The sequence below is a fragment of the Rhinoderma darwinii genome, chromosome 1 (assembly GCF_050947455.1).
Source record: "Rhinoderma darwinii isolate aRhiDar2 chromosome 1, aRhiDar2.hap1, whole genome shotgun sequence".
NCBI classification, from domain to species: Eukaryota; Metazoa; Chordata; class Amphibia; order Anura; family Rhinodermatidae; genus Rhinoderma; species Rhinoderma darwinii.
In genome coordinates, this window is record NC_134687.1 from 280,950,637 (window position 1) to 280,967,844 (window position 17,208).

General features: G+C 41.0%; 1 protein-coding gene across 4 annotated transcripts in view; it reads left to right on the top strand.

Annotated features, from left to right (window-relative positions):
• The window catches only part of LOC142761264 (kelch-like ECH-associated protein 1A), an 81,434-nt gene that overhangs the window by 35,245 nt on the left and 28,981 nt on the right, over positions 1-17,208 (top strand). For all 4 annotated transcript variants that reach the window (XM_075864449.1, XM_075864463.1, XM_075864470.1 and 1 more), the window contains 3 exons: positions 8,933-9,776; positions 12,380-13,056; positions 13,474-13,679. In XM_075864449.1, coding sequence (XP_075720564.1) covers positions 9,213-9,776; positions 12,380-13,056; positions 13,474-13,679 — 1,447 coding nt within the window. In that variant the 5' untranslated portion in view covers positions 8,933-9,212. The remainder of the gene's footprint in view (positions 1-8,932; positions 9,777-12,379; positions 13,057-13,473; positions 13,680-17,208) is intronic.

Below are 17,208 nucleotides of genomic sequence, written 5' to 3' on the forward strand. Positions count from 1 at the left end.
TTTTTTGCAACATTTGACCCACTAGGAGACTTGAAGACCTGCAGTACTGATCGCTTCTATAATACATAACACTACCTACGTAGTGTAATATATTATAACTGTCAGTGTGAGGCCCCATTCAGACGAGCGTGAATCACGTCCGCGTGCTGTGCGTTGAAACAACGCACAGCACATGGACCCATTCGTTTCAATAGAGCCACTCACACATGCGAGAGTTCGCTGCGTGTAACTCACTGCATGTCCTATATTGGTGCATTACCACGCACTTACGCGCCCATTAAAGTCAATGGGTGAGTGAAAACCACGCACCGCACACGTATGCACATGCGTGTGGGGTGCGTGATTTGCCCATCAATTCAGTTGAAAATAATAATAATTAAAAAAAAAAAGATGTGCGTGAATAACGCATGCCCCTCGCAAAGCACACTGATGCATAACACAACACACAAGGGCCCGATTCACGCGCGGGAATCGGATAAGCTCGTGTGAATGAGGCCTGACACTGACAGTGATTCTGATAGGACACCTCATAGGCTTCCGTACATGGCAGACCAGGCCATCGTCTGCCCTCCTGTTGTAATGCCAACCATCGGCACCCCCCGCGATCGCCGATTTGCTACAAACCCCTTAAATGCGGCAATCGATCGCCGCATTTAACAGGATAATTGCCTAAATCAGTGGCGATTGACCACTGGCCGGCAACAGTGGAGTGTCAGCTGTCGGGAACCTGTGACAGTGTGACCTCCCGGTGCACACTGTCCCAGACAGTGTGCACCGGGAACGACTCCGTAACTGTACATCCTGGTGCACAAAGTAACCTCTAGCCAGGACGTACATTTGAAAAAAACTGGTTTTCTTCGGCAACGACAATGAATACCTGACGTTGACTGATTGACAATCACATAATAACTGATGCTAACTGACTGAGACTGACACTTAATTGATGGTGATTTACTGACACTGACTGACTGACAGACGGTCTGACGCTGGCTGACACTAACGACCTGTCTGACGCTGACACTAACTAAATTGACACTGACTAAGGCCTTCTTCACACGAACCAGCGTTTTGCACGTGTTGCAGTTCCGTGTGTCATCAGTGAATGGTGCGTGATTTTCACGCATATGCCATCCTTATGACACGCGGTTTTGATGTTTAGAAAAAGAAAGGAAGGAAGTGCTTTTATTTTTTCCTTCATTTCTTTATCTACTGTTGCGCGAATCACGCGCGACACACGGAAGTGCTCCATGTGCTGCGCGAGATTTTCACGCACCCATTGACTTCAATGGGTGCGTGATGCGCGAAAAACGCCCAAGTATAGGACATGTCGTGAGTTTTACCCAGCGGACACACGCTGCGTCAAAATCACGGAATGTCTGAACGGCCCCATTGACTAACATAGGTCCGTGCGTATCCCGGATGTTAAACACGTTAGTGTGAATAAAGCCTAACACTGACTAAATCACTGACTATCTACTTTTTTTTTTAGTGTTTTATGATTTATGAAAAAACAAAAACAATAAATCTTCCTTATACAATGGGAGAGGTAGGGGAGTGATCAGAGTGGGGGAACTGTGATCAAGGGGTTAATTGGGGTTCTTTAGCGCTTCGGGTAGCAGGACAATGATACAGGCTCTGATCAATTCACATACTCAAACAGAGGAGATCAGAGCCTGTCGTCGACTTTTCCTGCACTTCTGAGCTCTGATTGGTTAGTCTGTACGGTTTAACCAATTGGACAAGGAACCACTCTAATTGGTGCCTGCAGACAAGGGCAGGCCGTGGCAGCATTTAACCGCTGCTATATTACAGCGATGCACGGCGATTAACTTTTAAAGTGCGGACGTAACTGCATGTCTAGGTACGCAAAGTTACTGCTTACCTGGACGAGCGAGCAACCTGTTTAAAAAAAAAGAGGTTCGTACTTACCGAGAACTTCCCGGCCGTTGCCTTGGTGACGCGTCCTTGGTGACGCGTCCTTGGTGACGCGCCTCTCTTGACATCTGGCCCCACCTCCCTGGATGACGCAGCAGTCCATGTGACCGCTGCAGCCTGTGCTTGGCTTGTGATTGGCTGCAGCTGTCACTTGGACTGAATTGTCATCCCGGGAGGTCAGACTGGAGGAAGAAGCCGGGAGTCAGTCAGAACTTTTTTTTTTTTTTTTTTACACGTTCACGTATATTGGAATCGGAAGTCACTGTCCAGGGTGCTGAACCAGTTTAACTCTTTCAGCACCCTGCACAGTGACTGTTTCCTGCCGGGTTCGGTCAAAACGAGTTCGGCCGAACCCGGTAAAGTTCGGTTCGCTCATGTCTAAGACACTCCGTTCGGATGTTTGTAAACAGAAAAGCACGTGGTGCTTTTCTGTTTACATTCAGTTTGACAGCTCTTGCGCGAATCACGTAGTTCGCACGGAAGTGCTTCCGTGCGGCATGCGTGGTTTTCACGCACCCATTGACTTCAATGGGTGCGTGATGCGCGAAAAACGCACGATTATAGAACATGTCGTGAGTTTTACGCAACACACTTGCGCTGCGCAAAATTCACGCATCGTCTGCACTGCCCCATAGAGTAATATAGGTGCGTACGACACGCGTGAAAAGCATGCGCGTCGCACGCGCGTATGTTACGCCCGTGTAAATGAGGCCTTAATGTTTTGCACTATTGGACATTGAGGCTAGGTTCACACCACATTTTGAATGAATGTTCGACGTATACGCCAGGAAAATTTCCTGACATATACCTCTAATGTGGGTATTAGGCGAAGTTCACACAGAGTTTTTTGACGAGTTTATTGACGCGGAAACCGCGCCAAAGAAACTTGTCAAAAATGGCCCGAATATGTCTCCCATTGATTTCAATGGCTGCTGGTGAAAAACGCCGCGAAAATCTGCGTGCAGGGAGAGGAAAATCTGCCTGAAACATCCAAACGGAATTTGGAGGCAGAAATTCCGCCTGCAAAAAAACTCTGTGTGAACATAGCCTTAGGGATGTCACACTACCAGAATTTGGATTTCACTCGATATCAAAACGATACTTTTTCCAACAATAATAATAATAATTAAAAAAAAAGGTCTTCCATTTTCTGATGTGAGGCACGTGGTGTGATGAATTTTAAACCTCCGTGTGCCGCACATTAATAGTAATTAACCCCATCATGTTCCTCAGTCATAATGGACAACATTGGGTTATTGTATGAGGTACATGATGGGGTTAATTACTAATAATGTGAGGCACATGGAGGTTCAAAATTCATAATACCTCGTGCCTCACAATAATAAGTGAAGGAAAGCAGTTTTTTATTTTATAACAGCGTAAACATGATTGACGTTATAAATGTGTTATTGCGGTCGTGATGACACCGAATATGTGTATATTTTATGAATCGAGACGTGTGTGTGTGTGTGTGTGTGTGTGTGTGTGTGTGTGTGTGTGTGTGTGTGTGTGTGTGTGTGCACGTGCACGCTTTATTTTTATTTAACATTACTTTATTTATTTTCTTTTTTTCATTGTTAAACTTTAATGGACCGGTATATATCTATATGCCAGTACATTAGCCTGTGTACTGATTGTACACAGGCAGTTGGTAGGACATAGTTAAGCATGCCCTGACAGGAAACCTGGTCAGACAGCCCTGGGGTCCTTCAATGGACCCTGGGCTGTCTGCCCATATATGATATCGCCCTCGATCGCGTCACAGAAATTCCCTGTAACTCGATTCAAAGGGCATCTCCCCTTCTAATTTTCCCCTGAATTCTGCAGTCAGCTTTGATTGCAGCATTCAGGAGAATAGTGGCGGAGATGAGAGGTTTCTCTTATCTACGCCGTTAGAGCAGGGCTGCGGCTGTGTAATACAGCCATTTCCCCGCTCCTAACAATAAGTGCGCGCGCGGGCAGCATGAGGTGATGCGGCAGGCACCGAAGGCACAACATGGGGGTGTTTTGCAGTGCGCCTGCCATGTTCTGTCTTCAGTGCCACCGCTCATTGGTGCAGCGCCGGCCGCATTACATCATGCTGACCGCGTGCACACTTCTCAGAAGCGGGGCAATGGCTGTATTACACAGCCGCAGTCCTGCTCTTATACATTCATGTATTACTGTACTAAGCTATGCGGCCGCACTGTTTAGTATTGAAATACATGAAATAACGGTATTGAACCTTTTGAGGGTGCACGGTATCAAAACCGTATCAAAGTTTTGATGCATCGTGCATCCCTAGTGGGTATAGACTTTCATTACCCAAACATATGCCATAAGTTTGTTCTATTGACATAAGTTTGGACGTTATACCTAGAGATACCATTGCATAAACTGTATTGCAAAGCATGGTCAACTAAATTGATTGAATAGAACTGTATACAAAAAAAAAACATTGCTCGGAATACATATTTTTTTTATGGTTAGTTGATGGTAGACATGTGCAACGGTATAAGGTATACAGTTGCAATTGTACGAGGTACATTTTTGGGGGGTTTCAAGTGGGCCCGCTGAATGTAATCCTTAAACATGGTATGAGCCCAGCCTTAAAGAAGCACACTGTACCCTCCTTTTGCCAATGTAACGAAGTTCAATGTGGACATGTGTAATGACTTCCCTGGTGCTGTATTTCACTGGGCCGCCATGGGGTCATGTGATCTTCATTCGGTCTCCCTGTATTCTAAGTGTCTGCTGTAGGACCAAATGTCAGGCTCTCAATGCATTTCTATGAGAGCCTCAATGTGATTCTCATAGACTTGCATTAGTGACTGACATCCGGTTTATACAGTAGAAGCTGTAGGATTTAGGTTGTCAGAGTATAGATCAGGTGAACCCACGACGGACCTGTGAAATATAGCACCAGGTAAGTCACTACACATGTCCACATTACATTTCAAAACAAGGAGGTGGGCAAAAAAAAAAACCTGGGGTGGTTCTTCACGGGAAACATTGCAAAATATCTACAGATATTGGAATGATTTTCCCTGTTCACACGGCATTGTGCATTGCTGCACCATAGCTGATTACACTATGATTGTATAAATGAAAGCAAGTCCTCAATCTATTACGACAAATTTCCATTTTACAATTAACGATTATTATGTGTATGGACACTTTTTTTTATTTAGTTTCTTGGTGCACAGGTCCTCAGAACACGGAAATGTTGTTTGGAGAGTTTTTGAGGTTTAGCAAGTGTAGGCTTAGTACAGCCATTGTGGACTTGTTTCATTGGTATGCCTAGTTTTGGCAATTTACAATCCACAAAACTGGGAGGGAAAGAGCATATAAAATAAGATTTTCGACTTTGTATCAACAATGTATATGATAGCAATTTGTTGTAGTAAATATTGGTAAGGTCCTTTGGTGTCTCATAAAAGCTGCATGTGTGATTCCTGCCTACACAGCAGATTTGTTACGACAGATTTCTGTGACTGTCCCAAACATCTGAGTTTCTCCCCTTCCTGCTCCGCTCAGTACTAATACGTCGAGCTGAGTGCATCGTTAGTACTCGGCTCGGTAATAGTACGTCAGCACTGTGACAGCGCCATTTCCCCCCTGACACATTTAAGAGCTGTGATATTTTCTTTCTTGTGCAGCAGTTCTCACAGCTCATTCCCCGGGGACCGATCGCGGTCAATAGTGTACACGGCATCTAAGGGGTTAGAAAACTATCGGCGCCCCCCGCCACGCGATCGTGGGGTGCTAATGAATACTATAGCAACCGGAGGCTTAACAATTGCCTCTGGGTCTGCCATCTACGGAAGGCGGTTAGAGAGTTAAACTGACAAGTATAATACACTGCAATATATAAGCATTGCAGTGTATTATGACAGCAATCAAACAGCTGGACCTTCATGTCCCCTAGTAAAAAGTAAAAAAAAAAGTTGTACAAAAATACATAAGTTTCAGGTAAAAATTGCCCTTTTTGTCTTAAAAGTCCTTTATTATTAGAAAAAAATAAAGAAACCATACGTAACTGGTATCGCCGCGTTTGTAGCGGCATAAACTATAAAAATATTATGTTGTTCACCCCGTGCGGTGAAAGTCGTAAAAAAACCTATACCAGAATCACTATTTTTTGGTCACTTCACCTCCCAAAAATTGGGAAAAAAAGTGATTAAAAAGTTTCTTGTATCCATGGTACCAATAAAATAAACATAAAAATAAAATACATATCTTCCTGCATAAAACAAGCAGTCCCACAGCTTTTATTAATGAAAAAATCAAGTTATGGCTTTTAGAATATGGCAACACAAAAAATAACAGATTTCACTGTATACATTTGGTATCACTCCAATCGTATCGACCCACAGAATAAAGTAAATGTCATTTATAGTGTACTGTAAATGCCGTAAAAAAATAACAATTACAGAACTGCTTTTTTAAAAAAATAAAAACTACAGATTGTCCCTCAAAAAATAAGCCCGTTGGCGAAAAAATATAAAAGTTATCGCTCTCCGAGTACAGCGACACAAAAAGTGCAGAGTGAGTTAAAAAAGGGGATACGTTTGGGCACCATTTATTAGTGCGACACTGGCCACACATCTATGAATTGATATATTTTTTTTGCCCCATTATTATACCACCTTCTTGCACTCTGATATACTCCACAGAGCTTGCAGATGCCCCCACATTATAAACTGAAATACCAGTCAAACCCCCAAACAGAACTACCAATCAAAATCTGAGCTCCAAAAGCCAAATTGCGCTCCATGCCTTCTGAGGGCTACGGTCTGCCCAAACAGCAGTAAGTGCCCACATATGTCATTCCAATACCCGGTATAACCCGCTAACAGTTTGAGGTATTTGTCTTCAGTGGCACAAGCTGGGCACAACAAATGGTTACTTCACCCCTAGATAAATGCCCAAAGGGGTGTAGTTTCCAAAATGGAGTCACTGCTCAGGGGTTTCTACTGTACTGGTACCTCAGGGGTTCTGAAAATGCGACATGGCACCAAAAAAATCAATCCAGCAAAATCTTCATACCAATGATCCCTCCTGTCATTCTGAGCCCTGCCGTGTGTCCAAACAGCAGTTTATGACCACATGTCGGGTATTGCAGTACTCAGGAGAAATTGCTTTACAAATGTTGGGATGCTTTTTCTCTATTATCCCTTTTGAAATAAAAAAATATATAAATTGTAGTGATTTTTATTTATTTTTTTCATTTTCACTGCCTAATTCGAATACATTGTGCAAAAAAGCTGTGGGGTCTAAATGCTCCCTATGCTCCTAGCTAGATTTCTTTAGGGGTGTAGTTTCCCTAATGGAGTCACTTTTGAGGGGTCTCCACTGTTTTGGTCCCTCGGGGCTTTGTAAATGTGACATGGCACACAAAAAACATTCTAGCAAAATTTGAGCTTCAAAAGCCAAATGGTGCTTATTCCCTTCAGAACCCTGCGATGTGTCCACATATGAGGTATTGACTCGGGAGGAATTGATTTACAAATATTGGGGTGCTTTTTCTCCTTTATTCCTTGTGAAAATGTTTTGCAGAAAAAGAAGTAGAATTTCATTTATGTAAAAAAACAAAAATGTTGATTTTCATTTTTATGGCCTAATGCCAAGAAATTCAGCAAAAAAAAAACTGTGGGGTTAAAATACTTACTACACCACTAGATTAATTCCTTAGGGAGTGAAGTTTCTAAAATGGTATCTTTGCGGATTGAAATTGAATTTCTGCAAAAAAAAAATGAAATTTGTAAATTTTACCTCCACTTTGCTTTAATTCCCATGATGACCTGGGAATGAACTGTTTTTTTTTAAATAAATCGGTTTTGGAACTTGTCTTGAAAATGTGAGAAATTACTCTTAAACTTATAAGCCTTGTAACGTCCTAAAAAAAATATCAAAAGACGTTTAAAAAAACAATGCCAACATAAAGTAGACATATGGGAAATGTGAACTAGTAACCTTTTTGTGTGGTATAACTATCTGTCTTACAAGCAGATATATTTAAATTTAGAAAAATTCCAATTTTTCGAAATTTTCTCTAATTGGTATTCCGTATCCGATTTAGTTCTGGAAAATCCGGTCTGCAGGACATCAGAGGGTAAGTATGGGCATTGTCAATTACAGGATCAATTACCTAGTTCACTTCATTACCTTGTGAAAACCTTATGTGGCGCCAATACAAGTATATATGCCCTTACTGTACGTAACTGATAAAACAAATCGTGGCATGTTTCATCAGACACTGTGCATAATTCTAGGAGAGAATATCTCAACAGAGCCTGTACAAGAGCTCACAGAGTCCGTGCGGCTCCATACTAGGGAGTCATACAGCCTCTGTACACTGCCATACAGGTGCAAACAGATCTACAATGTGCATGAGCCCTTAGGCCACTTTTAACACAGGGCAGGTTTGGTCAGTATTTTGCTGCTGTATTTTTTTCAGCCAAAACCAGGAATGGAACGTATGTACACAAAATGTATGATAGAAACCGTTATACTATTTATATATTTATTTGTTTTTCATGGTTGCCCAGATTTGCGGGTGAATTTCGGCCGCAAAAATACGTTAGTGTGCATGGGGCCTTAGACATTTTTGACACATGCTGGGGATATGCCATAAATGTCTGATAGATGCAGGTCCCAGCTCTTGAGAATGGGGGTCACCCGACTCCTTTTTTAGCTGGTGCTGTGGCAGTAAGCTGCCGATTTCAGACGGGAACTAATGGAGCAGGGGCCAATTTTGAGATCATGAAAGTCTTTGCCAAAGTCTACTTTGGTAAAGGCTTTCATGATCTCACAGGGCGGGATATAATTCCATTCTTAACTCTTATATATAAGGCTCATTTACAAAGCCATAAATCCTTCACATGATCTCACAGGATGGGGTCTAATCCATGTGGTTGAAACCTAAGATCACATATAATGATGCAGTAAATAAGAAATACTTGCGTAGAGGTCAGCATTAGTAAATGACATTTTTTACTTTCTCTTTTTTTTTTAGCACTTTCAAGGTATCATTTACTGGACACATTTGTTTATGGACAACTGCTTGAAGAGTCAATAATTATCTGCCATGATTTGATCACATCAGTTTCTGACCACACATATTTTAACAAGGAAACTGGACTTTTCATTTGTCAGGATTTGTAATAAATAATTCTCTTACTTTTGCACTAAAGTGAACCGACTCATGTCGGTTTGTAATTTTCAAAGTTAAGATGCCATCAGCATGAAACAATTTCATATTGTAGATGTTTTCTAAGTGAGCGGCAAGCCTGAGGATGTTATGTTCAAGGAAGAAGAAAGCCAGTCTTAAGCACTCTACAACTATCGCAGTCCCTTCTATGAAAGGGCATGGCTACCTCGATTACACCATTGAAAACCATTCTTCTAAAGCTTTCGAAAAGATGGATGAGCTTCGAAGGAATAACCATCTATGTGACGTCCTTCTAAAAGTTATTTATAATGGGCAAGAAGAACACTTCCCTGTACATAAGATTGTGCTTGCATCTTGCAGCTCCTTTTTCAGGGCTATGTTCACCAATAACTTCCGTGAGTGCCATGCCAAAGAAGTCACCATCAAGGACATATGTCCCATAGTAATGCAGAGACTAATAGAATTTGCATATACATCAAGGATAACGGTTGGAGAAAAGTGTGTCTTGCATGTGCTCTTAGCTGCAATGAGATACCAGATGGAAGACGTGGCAAAGGCTTGCAGTGACTTTCTCGTAAAACAACTGGAGCCCAGCAATGTCATTGGAATCTCCAACTTTGCAGAGCAAATAGGATGCACAGAGTTACATAAAGAAGGAAGAGAATACATCAACATGCACTTCAGTGAGGTAACTGTTTGTTTTTTTGTCTTGGTAGAAAATCTGCGTTATACATTATTATTGTTAGGATTTTAAAGTTGCTTTAAAGGAAAGGAAGATTTTCCTATTTCCTAAAATCTTTAGGAACACATTTTTAGGAAGTTCTGTGCAATAAAAGGGGTATTACGGTTTCAGCAAATTACAATTATTCATTGTATGATTAAGTTATACAATTTTCTAATATACTTTGTGTATCAAATCCTTATGATTTTCAAGATCTTTGTGTGCTGTCTGTGTAGGGATCCTTCTTTGTGATTACTGCCAGGGATTGAAATCTATCTTGGTCATGCGATGGTCACACAGATGCAGGGCTCGTTGCAAGACAGAGCGCTAATCTTTGTACAGTACCTGTAACAAGTCATGAACATGTGAAACGATCACATGACCAGGACAGATTTTTATCCCTAAATAAACAATGAAGGATGTTAGAAAAAAAAAAAATGATGTCAATAGCCATAAAGCTTATCCTCTTTATTTATTAACTCTTTCACTATTGCGAGAATTTTCACACTTGACATACACAAATAATTTTTCTACTTTATAATTCAGATTTTACGTTAAAACACTGTACTCATATTTTACACATTGTAAACAATTTTACATAGCACTTTACGCCCATGGACGCCTTCATGCAATTTTGCATCAAAGCTTAACATTTTGTAAAAAATGCATAAAATGTCATGATTGGTGCTAAACGAACCAAGCAGAGCATGAGATGCACAGCACCTCCTAAAAATAAAAGTTCAGAATGTACAGAGTTCATACAAACCACTTATGCCCATGTGTGCATGCACATACGGTATGTTTACATATTCACATAAACTGAAGAGACCAAAAATCTCACAAAACTAGATGCCAGTAAAAATCCAATCGGGGTGAACACTTTTCACACCTGTAATAGGAAGAAAAAAGGCCTCTACAGGGCACAGCCACAACCAAATGTACCGCACTGTTTCTTGTAAACAGTGAAGGGATGCGATGATCGCTGGATTGCAATGACTCCTTCAGCTGATAGGTTGGGTGACTAGAGTCCTATCCCCAACTAATCTGATATTAATGTATTATAAACAAAGAACTATATAGGGAAGGGGGTGGGGGAATCCTCCAGCTCACCGTCTGTAGACTTCTGTCCGGATAGCGCTCGGGTCTTCGCAAGGCCAGTGGTCAAATAGCAGGAAAAAGAAACTGATCCAGCGCTTGTGCATAAATAAAAGGAATCGAGGTTCCAATTTTATTGTATATCAAAATTAAAAACTATAAATCAAAGTACAAAAGGGTGTATCGCATTTATATTTTGCCTACGCGTTTCAGACACGTGCAGTGCCCATCATGGCATGATGAAGGACACTGCACGTGTCTGAAACGCGTAGGCGTGATGAAGGACACTGCAGGTGTCTGAAACGCTTAGGCGAAATATAAATGTGATACACCCTTTTGTACTTTGATTTATAATTTTTAATTTTGATATACAATAAAATTGGAACCTCGATTCCTTTTATTTATGCACAAGCGCTGGATCACAGTTTATTTTTCCTATTAATGTATTATAGCCTCGGAAAAAGCCTTTCACTGTATTCCATCTAAATAGTAATTCGACATCAGCGGATTAACAAGTAACGTTTGGGTTTCAAAGCCAAACTTGGGAGGTGCCCCGATTGTGCAGTAACCATCATCAGTAGAGCGTAAAAAAAGGTTCTGATCATCATGGTCATTCTTTGCACATTCTAAAACTTTTGCCTTAAGGACAAACCTAGCTTGTCCTTGCTCTGTGTATTTATGTTGTTTCCTTCCTCCCTTTCTTGGCCACGCAGTTCTCTGCATTTCACCTCTGAAGTACCTACGTGTTGCTGTAGGGATGGTGGCCCTTCTAGCCCCTGCTACATGTGCCACCTTGGTAATAACACGTTTCTCAAGTTCAAGCTTATTTGGTTCATTCCCGTTCTTTTTGAAGGTGTGGGAAGACTGCAGTAGTTGTTAAAATGTTATCTCTGCATTTTAACTCTACCACAATATTCTACACTGGTATTTTCAGATGTTAAATCTTAACTATTGCTGTGGGGCCCAATGGGTATTAATTTGTTAACAATTAACATTAAAGGCGTTAGGTGGGGAGCGAAAAGTATTAGCAGCGTACTCAATGCAGTATGTGAGTACACTCGCTAATATAAATTGTGGTCCCCCATCGTGCTGATTATGGGATCTTAATAGATTTTTATAGCTCTGGCGGGGGACCGGAAGTCTAGTTGCACAGTCTTCCTCCATGATGACACGATTCTTCGTCAAGTGACAGGCAACTTCGTAATCTATGTACAAGCAGTAACTAGGCCCCACTGTAATCTATGTACAAACAGTAACTACTGCTACTGCTTGTACATAGAGTAGTGGGGCCGGTCACATGACGAAGACCGGGGGACCGGAATGTATATTAGCAACTGTACTTATACTGCAGTAAGTACACTGCTAATACTTTTCGCTCCCCACATAACCCCTTTAATATAAGCGACTTTATATACCATGACAACAAAATGTTGTTTTTTTATTTGCAATATAATTTTTGTATCATTTCATTTTAGGTTACAAAGGAGGAGGAGTTTTTAAATCTTTCTCATTGTGAACTGTTAGACTTGGTCAGTCAAGAAAGCCTGAATGTCCTCTGTGAGACAGAGGTGTACAATTCCTGTGTAAGATGGATGCAGTGGGATTTGAACAACAGAGCCCAGTATTTTAATGTCTTGCTAAATGCTGTTCATCTCTATGCTCTACCACCCAAGTTCCTGGCTGTTCAGTTAAAGCAATGTCCCATTTTGAATAAGGAAAATTCATGTAGGATGTATCTTTCCAAGATTTTCCAAGAAATGTCATTACACAAGCCTCTGCCACCAACAAAAGTACGGGGCAACCAACTAATCTATGTTGCTGGTGGCTACCTTCATACCTCATTAAATTCTATGGACGCCTATAACCCACAGACTGGGGAATGGATTAAGCTTGCCGACATGCTAGAACCAAGAAGTGGTCTTGGAGCTTGTATCGTCAGTGGTTTGATCTATACTGTGGGTGGAAGGAATCATTCCTCAACAGACAATACAGACTCAAATTCATTAGCTTGCTTTAATCCATTAAATAATAAGTGGACACCAAAAGCATCAATGAATGTTCCCAGAAACCGTGTTGGAGTAGCAGTAGTTGATGGCGCCATTTTTTCTATAGGAGGCTCATCTGGATCTGAACACCACAAAAGTGTTGAAAGGTAAATGGCATGATGGCTCTGTGTAATTTGGTGTAAAATGTTGGCACAGTTTTGAAAAGGTATATATTAGAAATAAACAATGTTTGATTTTTATGTATAGGTGTCTCACTATTAAAGATACATTTTGTAAACATTTGCAGAAAAATATCATATAGGCCCTGTCGTGTCAGGAACTCTGGGTTTACGTGAGGACTTGAAAAACAATTATCACAATCATTCCTTAGTTGGATAATTTTATTTGTTTTATTTAAAAAAAATCTGACTTTGTCATCTCATTTTGAGTAATGTGCACACGCTGCTTTCCTGAGAACCATTTTTCCAGTTCATTAGTAGTGTTAATGCGATTGTGATCGTGCAGGTTTTGTGGTTTTATTTATACTGTGGCCTTTTTCTGATCCTCACTGCTCAATACCCTAGGTATGATCCCGAAATCAACCAATGGACATTTGTAACTCCCATGCATGTTGCACGAATTGGAGCTGCAATAACCTCATGTCGTGGACTTTTGTATGCAGTTGGTGGATTTGATGGAGAAAACCGACTTAACTCTGTAGAGTGTTATCACCCTGAAAATGACCGATGGTATTCTGTGGCATCAATGAAAACTATTCGAAGTGGGGCAGGTTGGTACATCTCATCAATTGTAAGATTGTGCCTCACAGCAAATTAACCACAACTTAAATCTGTAATTTAAGCTGGCCATTTGCTGGCTCATCCGGTGCTCATATGGTTTCCGTTTGTGTCTGTCAGTTGACTACACTATTGCTTCCGGCAAAACGACGGGTCCGGTGCACAACAGAGACAAACGGAAACCACGGGCACCGGATCCGTCACCATTGAAATCAATGGTGATGGAAACGTAAACCTCTGGTTTCCGTCTGTGTCAGTTTGTGTTTGTTCAGGGTCCCGTTCTAACGGAAAGCTCAGACGGAACGTCAGTACGGGACCCCAACGCAGTGAACGAGGCCTAACTTAATGATTAACTTTTAGTAACTTTCTGGGGGGAATGGAAAAACCAGCAATTTCATTAGTGTTTTTTGCGTTTAAAATTGACGTAGTCCACCACGAGGCATAAATAATGTGTTAACTTCTCTGCGTTACGGCGAAACAAAACATGTAAAGCTTTTTTTTTATGTTTGTACTACTTTTGCACAATAACCAGATTTCATGGGGAAAAAATATTTTGTCACCACATTCCAAGAGCCAGAACTCTTTTTTTTTTTTTTTTTTTTTTTTTTTTTTTTTTTCGTCGTATGTTGGCTTGTTTTTGCATCATATTTTTTACTAGAACCATTTTGGGGTAAACATAAATTATTGATTTTTATTTTATATTTGGGTGAGGAATGGAAAAAAAAAGCAATCTTGCCACTGTTTTTTGTGTAATTTATTTTTTTAACGTTCACAGTGTGGTTGAAAGAATGTGTTACCTTTTATTTACTGGTTGTTACGATTGCGGTGATACCATTTATGTTTTGTTTTTTTTTAAGAAAAAAAAAAGCTTTACTTTAACTTGACTTTTTTTAATGGCTTTTGTTGTGTGATTGTCACGCAACAAGTTTTTAGAGTCAAGATAAAGATTGATACATGGCGGGGCCTAAAAGGCTTCCGTAGCCGACTGCAAGATGGCGCCGGTTCAGGAGCTGAGCCGGCATCATCAGCGGTGGATGTCAGCTGTATGTTACAGCTGACATCCACCTGCAAAGGCAGGAACCGGAGCTAGCTCTTAGAGGTTGCTAGCAGATCGCCAGCCCTGCCATGCAATCAGGACTGCCGATGCTGCTATGGCAACAGGAAACCTAACAATGACCTCCTGCTCTGCCATTACGAAAGCTGATTAGGCCCCACCGGGAGTCGAAGCCTAATCGGCTTGCTGTCAGTGAATGGCTGACAGATCTAGTACATTGCACTACATAGGGTAGTGCAATGTATTAGAAAAAAAAAAAAACAGACAGTTGGACCTTCAAGTCCCCTAGTGGGACTTGGAAAAAAAAGTGTAAAAAATAGTTTTAAAACATATAATAAAAGTTTCAAGTAATAAAACACTATCACCCTTTTCCCTTATCAAGTCCATTATTATTTAAAAAAAAATAAACCATCTGAACGGCGTAAAAAAAAACGTAAAGGAAGGGTAGGGCCCAAACATATCTGCTGGAAGCTATTATACTAGCACAACACTTCGCAGCAAAATTCCCCAAACTGCAAAGGTGCGGAGTGTGGACCAAAAGGGGAATAAGTAAAGGCACCATTTATCAGTGTGACACTGGCCTGTGCAGAAAGGATTGCTTCATAGCGTAACACACATCTTTGGATTATTTTACAGTTTTGTTTTTTTTAACCCAATTATTATACCACCTGACTATGCCCCTGATGTACTCTGCCCAGCTTACATATGCCCCCACATTATAAACGGAAACACCAGCAATACTCAAACAAAACTACTACCAAGCAAATCCACGTTCCAAAAGCCAAATGGTGCTCCCTCCCCTCTGAACCCTACAGCATGCCCAAACAGCAGTTTACTTCCACATATATGGCATCGCCATACCTGGGAGAACCCTTTTAACAATTTTTGGGGTGTGTGTCTCCAGTGGCATAAGCTGGGCACATCATATTTGCCACTGAAATCGCATATCTAGGGAAAACTTTTAATTTTTACTTTCCACCATCCGCAGCGCAATCATTTATAGAGAAGACCTGTGGGGTGAAAATGCTCACTACGCACCTTAATAAAAGCCTTAAGGGGTGCAGTTTCCAAAATAGGGTCACTTCTTAGAGGTTTATTTCATTATTTCATATCAGAGCCTCTGCAATTGTGAACCAATACTTTGTAAATCACCAAATTAGGCCTCAATTTTACATGGTACTCTTTCACTCCTGAGCCCTGTCAAATGTCCAGGCAAAAGATTAAGGCCACATGTAGGGTTTTTCTAAAACCAGGAAACACAGCATAATAATGAGAGCTGTCTTGTTATGGTGGCACAAGCTGGGCACCACATATTGGCATATCTATGGAAAAAAATCCCATTTTCACTCTGCAACATCGAGTGCACACTAATTTATGCAAAACATCTGTGGGGTTAATATGCTCAGTACACCCCTAGGTGAATACCTTGAGGGGTGTAGTTTCCAAAATGTGGTCACTGCTGGGGGGTTTCCACTGTTTCGGTCCCTCAGGAGCTTTGCAAATGCGACATAGCGCCCAGAAACCAATCCACCAAAATCTGTACTACAAAAGCCAAATGGCGCTCCTTCCCTTCTGAGCCCTACTGTGTGCCCAAACACCAGTTTATGACCACATATGGGGTATTGCCGTACTCGGGAGAAATTGCTTTACAAATGTTGGTTCTTTTTTTCCTTTATTTTTTGAGAAAATGAAAAAATTTGAGCTAAAGCTACGTCTTATTGAAGAAAAGGGAATGTTTTTATTTTCACTGCCCAATTCTAATTAATTCGATTAAAAAAAACCTGTGGGATCAAAATGCTCACTAAACCCCTATATGAATTCCTCAAGGGGTGTAGTTTCCCAAATGGAGTCACATTTTGGCCGTTTTCATTGTTTTGTCCCCTCAGGGGCTTTGCAAATGCTACATGGTCTCCGCAAACCATTCCTGCTGAATTTGAACTCCAAAAGCCAAATGGCTCTCTTTCCCTTCTAAGCCCTGCCGTGTGTACAAACAGCCAATTATAACTACATGTGGGGTATTGTTTTACTCGGGAGAGATTTCTTTACCAATTTTGCAGTGCGTTTCCCCCTTTAGTCCTTGTGGAAATGAGAAAAAAAATTGCTAAACCTACATTTTCTTTGAAAAACTGTAGATTTTAATTTTTACGGCCTACTTCCAATAATTTCTGCAATAAACCTGTGGGGGCAAAATGCTCACTATACCCCTAGATAATTTCCTTTAGGGGTGTAGCTTCCCAAATGGGGTCACTTTTGGGGGATTTCCACTCTTTTGGCACCACAAGAGTCCTTCAAACCTGACATGGTGCCTAAAATATATTCTAATAAAAAGAAGGCCCCAAAATCCTCTGGATGCTCCTTTGCTTCTGAGGCCGGTGCTTCAGTCTATAAGCACGCTCTGGCCACATGTGGGATATTTCCTAAATCTGCAGAACCTGGACAATAAATATTGAGTTGCATTTTTCTGGTAA